Raw genomic sequence first — 6628 nt, 5'->3', positions numbered from 1 at the left:
ACGAGGCTAGACTGCTACAAGACCATCAGAAAGCAGCTTGGTGAGGAGGAGACTACTGTTGGTGTGATTATTTGGAAATGGATGAAAACTAAAAATGGCCGTCAATCGCCCTTGGTCAAGATCTCGCCTCGTATTGATGATCATGAGAAAGGTGAGGGATCATCCAAGAACTACACAGGAGGAACTTGTTAATGATCTCAAGGCAGCTGGATCGACAGCCACCAAGACAAAATGTGACGGATGTCCTCTGCTAATGCCAAACAGCAGCCGATCTCTGGTCTTGTACGCCTGCCATGACTGGCTTTGACTTTCAGGCTCGTTTGGACTGGAACCTCAATATGTGGAGGAAGTTTATGTTCAGCGATGAGTCCAGGCACTTGGATCGTAAGGCCACAATGTGGAGGAGATGCGGAGAACTCTTTCCTGATTGTTGCACCGATAGAGTATTACGTTTTGGTGGAGGCAGAAGTAGCGTCTCCCTCTCTGGAAAAACAGGCTTCTCGGCATTGGATGAAGGCAGAGAGGTATCGAGATTAATTTATGAGATCAGTGGCAATCCAATATCTCAGAGACTTCCTCCAGAAGTGGAACCTGCAGTCCTGACCTCAACCCCATTGAACACTTTTGGGATCAGCCTGGCCCTGCTGTCCGTGCCAGAGTGAGCAACACGACCACGTTGGCTGACTTGGGGAAAAAAGAGTGGTTGAAGAATGAGGTGCCATCCTCCAGGCTGGTGAGGCTGTGTTTGGTTCTTCCACACGCTATCAAGGCTGCTTGTTAGAGAAATACTTTGTTAATCGAGAAATTGTTCCCAGTATGTCTTGATTCATCAGACTTCAAGACAATCCACCTGCTTGGCATTGGCAGAGGAGGTTTGTCACATTTGTCATGGGTGCAACCAACATCCCACAACATCCCACAAATGCATGTTCCTCACAAATGTGACACCATTTGAAAGGTAAATAAACAGGCTTTCCACAGCGGTAGAAGATGTATTGCCAAGAAGCATTGTTACAACAAATAAATAGTCTACCAAACAGAGAGTTCCTAACTTTTTGTGTTAAGTAATTGAAAGAAGGTGTAGTGTGTTATGTAGATAACACATAGAATATCTTTTAGAAAAGAAACACCTAGCATTACAGCTGCACTGCGCTCGCCCTTTACAGACAGGTCGTGTTTCAGGATTTTTGGCTGTTGAAAAGAAACAGGATTGATTCAATAATGTGGACATCCACCCAGAAAACCCCATATGCGTTAATAATGGTCATTAATAAACCTCTGCCCTCGTTACTTAATCACAACTTCAGCATCGGTCGCCCCAGTGCTGACCAGTGTTCATTTTCAGATTTGATCTTTAGAAGAAAATGGTTATTACTTTGAGTCGCATTTTAGTCCTTCATAGTTTTAGTCTCGTTTTAGTCAGCCACAACTCAAAACGTTTCAGTTCAGTTTTAGTCCAAATGTTTTCTCTCTTTCAACTATTTCTGTTCGGCAAATACACGTATCTGAAATTGGAATTAACGTGACAATATCAAGTGTTAACATTCGTAAAGCGACATTTCCCTCTTAACTCTTTACTTGTGAGTGACGTGTGCAGATTCCCATAATCCCAACTAATTCAACCAATGACAGGGATGCATTTTGACGGACAATTGGGGGGGAAATATCCTGCATTTTCTATGTCCAATAGTCCACCATTAACACTTTCTCTTCAAGGAAAACAAAATGAAAATGAACACTGGTGCTGACCAGTTTCACTCATCATACTTACTGCTGTCCTCCCCAGGTATCACCACGGTGCTGACCATGACCACGCTGAGCACAGTGGCCAGGAACTCGCTGCCCAGAGTGTCCTACGTGACGGCCATGGACCTGTTCGTCACCGTCTGCTTCCTGTTCGTCTTCGCCGCCATGATCGAGTACGCCATGCTCAACTACTGCGCCTACAGTCTACGCACACCTCCTGCCAAGACACAGAGAATGGTAACGGGAAGTGTGAGCAATATGTTGGAGCTTTCCATTTGCTGTATATCAGTTCCCACACCCACAGCTTCTCAAAACACATTGTAGAGCATGCATGTCTCATCTTGTCTGGCGTATCGTGCACTCTGCAAAGGGGACAGTGAAACAAATCACTGCAAGAATCCCAAAACAACAGAAACAAAGACATTTCAAACACCGAGAAATGTTGACACACAAAATGTCCAGTAGTCTCTCCAGACACTGTGTTTCCCAAACATATTAGTTACTTTAAAGACAGTAGGTTTATGGGTGTCATAGCAACCTTGGGAACCCAGAGAATTAGTAGCATTGATTGTAATATAGTTGAAAAACAAGGGATAAAAAGTTCAATCTTCATCCTCACGAGCTAATCACAAATAGGCACATTGAATTTAAGGGCCATGAAAATACTTCAGACTGATTAAAGCTTTCAGAAAGTATTTTCATTGACCACAACAACATAGAAAGTGCACCATGCTTTCTTTGTGACATGTGAAACCATGCCTCCTGTTCAGAGCCTAATGTCCTGTGTGGGCGTCCTCAAGGCTGCACCTGCTGAGAACACTTTAATGGCGGCAAACATCCACCAGTCAGCCGTCACCGCTCCACTTCCCCTCCGTTGTTCCCTCCCAAAGGACTTCCAGACAACGTTTCTCACAATTGTACAGACAGTCATTGCAGGCAGAACAATTAAGTTGTGCTTCATTTGGTTCTCTGTATTTCTGCTCTGTCTGTGGGGAAGCCTCATGTTTTCCTACCCCTGCTGCTCCAATCACAAACAAACCTGATCAGTTTCTGTCGTCCCACACAGGTCTACTCATCTTTCAACATGGGTCACGCGCCTCGCTCCATGATGCCCATGGGATTCCCCCCCCTGCTGCTTTTTTTTCCTTTTTCCCCCACCCACTCAGTCAATGCTGTGTCTCCACATCTAGCTCTCTGTCTCTCTCACCTCCCACTCTTCCTCTCGCTGAGTAGTAGAGAGATGTTTGGAGATTTTACCCCAATTAGGTTGTCCCTCACAATGTCATAAACACCAGGGAGGAAGTCACATAGTGAACTTCTCTGTTCAAACTAAATAATACTTCTTGTCATTATGTATTTTGAAAGCTGTAGTTTCTCTTTCTATGACATATGTGTACGTTCTGTACTTCAATATTACTAAAAAAGACACATTTTCAAGAGTCGATCTGATTTTTACAACCCCATACATCTCTCTCTGTTCTTGGAAACGCATATCGATTAAAGAATGCTTTTTGCAGCGATGGACCCATTTTGTCATTTGCTAGTTTTTATGACCAAAGTCCGAACAGCTGGTACATTTCTACATTTGTATTCAACACATCAATGCTGGGCCTTGATGGAGTTCTTCAGCAATCTAAAACAGCAGTAATGAACATGTCAGGGCTTTGTGACCACAATGCAATGCAGCAAACAAGCATATTGCAATTAGAGATATGCAATATATATATATAGATATAGATATAATCAATATGCTGCTCCAATCACAAACAAACCTGATCAGCTTTCTGTCATCCCACACAGGTCTACTCATCTTTCAACATGGGTCACGCGCCTCGCTCCATGATGCCCATGGGCAACTCTCTGTTCTGGCAGGAGTACGACGACAACTGCCTGTACGAGTGCCTCGACGGGAAGGACTGCAAGAGCTTCTTCTGCTGCTACGAGGAGTGTAAAGAAGGCGGCTGGAGGAAAGGACGCGTCCACGTCAACATCGGGGAGCTGGACGCCTACTCTCGGGTTTTCTTCCCCACCTCCTTCCTGCTCTTCAACATAGTCTACTGGGTCAGCTACCTCTACCTCTAGTGGGTCTCGGGCTGCGACACGTTGGGCTCAAAGCGCCACGGTCCACTTTGCACCGCGGCCCGAGATTTAAACGGTGGATTACGAAAGACAAGCCGCGAGATATACGCGTGTGCTGTGGAGGCCGTGATACTTTGAGCGGTGACGCTCCGAGGAGATATAAACGCTCGACTGTAGATCAGCAAGCCGCCAGCATTAACTTGAATGGTCCCGTTTATGGCTCTCTCAGAAACCAGACGACAGACAGCTGTGGCTTCAGAGACGCGCGGGGACGGGGTGCGTCGCTCCGTCTCGGTCATCGAGATGGCGAAGCACCCATAGTGCCTTCTTTAGAAAGGGTGCGGCACCCAGAGACCCTGCTTCAAAGCTCATTATCTTCAGGCAGCGGAGGTTGAAGGGATGGCTTTGGCATTACAACATAAACCCCTTTGCTACAAGGGGCAGAAATCAATCTCAATAAATAACACTTCCTGTAAATTGGCTCCTCTGCGTCCTCATCTGGAGCGCTGGAGGAAATGGAAGGCGTTTCTATGATAGAATAAAAAGGGGACGTATTGGAGGGCATTTCACCAAAAACACTCAATCAATTAAACTAATACTGGTGGGAGTAGGAGAAGCTAAAATGTCATGAAGTGTGACGTTTTGCTTCTCTCTCGCCTCCTTAGCCAGCCTTCAATCGTCGCTGTTTGAATCCCTATAACCTCACACACCACCCGCCCGCCGCATGCTGAGCTGTCTATTCTTTGATGAGCCTGGAACACCACTGGAGATGTTTAAAACTAACACTCACTTTTAGTTAACCCTTAGAATTAGTTTCTTAGAATAGCAACCTTTTTCTTCTTCTTATAATTATCCTTATAATTCAAATGAGTTGTATTTTTCACACCTCGCTCAGCCATCACCTGTTAGTGGTTGTCTGGTGATGCTTTGAGTGACAGCCATGCAGTTTACAGTAGATGCCAAGAAGATTTGTGTGTTTTATAAGAAATGCTGGGTTACATTCTTACACACAATGTAGAAGTAAATACATACCAATCTAATACTTAACATGCTAATCTCATACACAGGCATGACATGTATGTTACAGTATATGAATAAACAGATTAGGGTTAGAGCAGTCTGACGACAGATATAGGAAAACACTTTTCCTTATTTACATACTCAACGATGTGGTATTATTATCAGCGAGGCCTCTGGATAGTTTAAAGGGAAAGTTCAACATTTGTTTAACATAAATTCTCAATTAGTAGCCAGAACCTTTTTGGCTCAGAAGCTTTTATTTAGAGATGAACACCTCCATAAGAGACTTGAAAGTGAAGTGAAGTTCCCCATGCAACACGTTCCTCATAAAGCCCATTCCCACAGCAAGAGCCACTTTGGCCTGTTCCCAAATCAAGCTCAACTCTACATACATTATTTTTACATTGAAATTGTTGCAGCCGTGTTGGTTTATGGGTAAAAGCCACCCAGCAGGACCTCTACAGTTTGACACGGTGACTTCAGCTGGTTGAATGAAACCAAAGGAAACTGTCCCACTTTGGACTTCACATTAAAACAAGAGATATGTTACTGAGTGAGCTTTAGGCACACTATGCTGTATCTGGCTTCGTATCCATCTTATTCTCTGCAACTAAGCAAGTGAACTTAGTACACAACAAATGTAGAACTTTTCCAGTAGGCCATATCCTAAAGCACATACACGTGACGTATTGGTGTTTCATTGCAGTTTCAAACGTAGAGCTTGAGTGCATAACGTTTGGAGTATTCCTGAGAGCCTCATGGCTGGAGTACGACGGTGCTGTAAAATGACTTCTGTATATCGTGATACTTCATACTGTACACGCAGTGGCAAATGGACGTCCCACACCCCCTCCTCTAACATGTGAAACGGATGCTACACGTGGAGGTACGGAAACACCACAGGGACGGTAAACGGCTCTTGAAGCGTTATGGTTTTGTTTACTGTTCTATGGTGTTTTTTGCAGTTGTTTGGCTTTGTAGAACAATCAAACCCCACTTTTCCCTTTCCCCCCAACGCACACACACACACACACTTTTCCCCTGGTATTTATATGTTGAGAGAAAAGCTTTTATGTAAGATGTATCTAATTAATGTTTCTATTTTCATACAGTTATATATGGAATGTAAGTTAGGCCAGTAGCGAGGCCGGAGTCAATCTGGTTCCAGTTCAGTCAGTTCAAGCAGCCTGAATGAGCTCATATTTAGGGGTCCTATATATTCATGAGGCCGGCAGACATATTTGAGGCCTGTCTAAGACTTTGTTAGAACAATAGAGTGCTGTAGGGATGACATACTTGGAAAATGAACAACAAAACAATGGGATTGCTCCAGATTTATTCAGAAAATAAGCTCTGCGGTAAACCAAAGTTATGCAGAAAATGCTCATTCCTGTGTTTTAGGAATACTCTGGAGACTAGCTCATAGCAGACAGTGTAGTTGCATTAGTCATTTACATCTATGTATCTTTATGAACTGGCTGAATTGAACACAGCTTGGCCCACACCACAGTAAAGTGTCCTCACCTCTGATATTTCTACTACACTTTATAAGTGTCTTAGTCCGTTGAGATACTTCAATAAAACAAAATCACTATTTTCTACGTCTTAATGAAAATCACCTGTTTGTTTCAGCTGTATTTATAAAGCCTCTTTACAATCAGAGTACTAACCCACGATCAGAGCATCATTCACTCGCTGAAAGCCTCTTCCGGAGACCTCCCCACCCCCATTACAGCGTGCCGGCTCCAAAGCAGAGCGCCGGCCACACATCATGCATCTGTTA

General features: G+C 44.0%; 1 protein-coding gene across 2 annotated transcripts; it reads left to right on the top strand.

The window, feature by feature from the left end:
• The first annotated feature begins 688 nt into the window (after positions 1-688).
• On the top strand, positions 689-6622 carry LOC104956297 (gamma-aminobutyric acid receptor subunit gamma-3-like). 2 transcript variants are annotated; one of them, XM_010783768.1, is made up of 3 exons: positions 689-733; positions 1787-1983; positions 3547-6622. In XM_010783768.1, the coding sequence occupies exons 2-3, from the start codon at positions 1807-1809 to the stop codon at positions 3826-3828; spliced, it is 459 nt and encodes a 152-aa protein (XP_010782070.1). In that variant the 5' UTR covers positions 689-733; positions 1787-1806; the 3' UTR covers positions 3829-6622. The 2 variants fall into 2 exon arrangements, 1 of the variants encoding a protein (XP_010782070.1); XR_799532.1 differs by lacking the exons at positions 689-733; positions 3547-6622 and adding an exon at positions 2813-2865 and having other exon boundaries at positions 1903-1983.
• The last annotated feature ends 6 nt before the right edge of the window (positions 6623-6628 follow it).

The sequence above is a fragment of the Notothenia coriiceps genome, unplaced genomic scaffold, assembly GCF_000735185.1.
Source record: "Notothenia coriiceps isolate Sejong01 unplaced genomic scaffold, NC01 NC01_scaffold00025815, whole genome shotgun sequence".
NCBI lineage: Eukaryota > Metazoa > Chordata > Actinopteri > Perciformes > Nototheniidae > Notothenia > Notothenia coriiceps.
Note: the sequence above shows the minus strand (reverse complement) of the source record. Positions and strands in the feature narration are given on the sequence as shown.

Excerpts from the sequence above, each read along its gene's own strand:
- LOC104956297 (XM_010783768.1), top strand. The coding sequence starts at position 1,807 with ATGACCACGCTGAGCACAGTGGCCAGGAACTCGCTGCCCAGAGTGTCC. Across the intron at positions 1,984-3,546 it reads CTGCCAAGACACAGAGAATG|GTCTACTCATCTTTCAACAT; the intron begins GTAACGGGAAGT and ends CATCCCACACAG.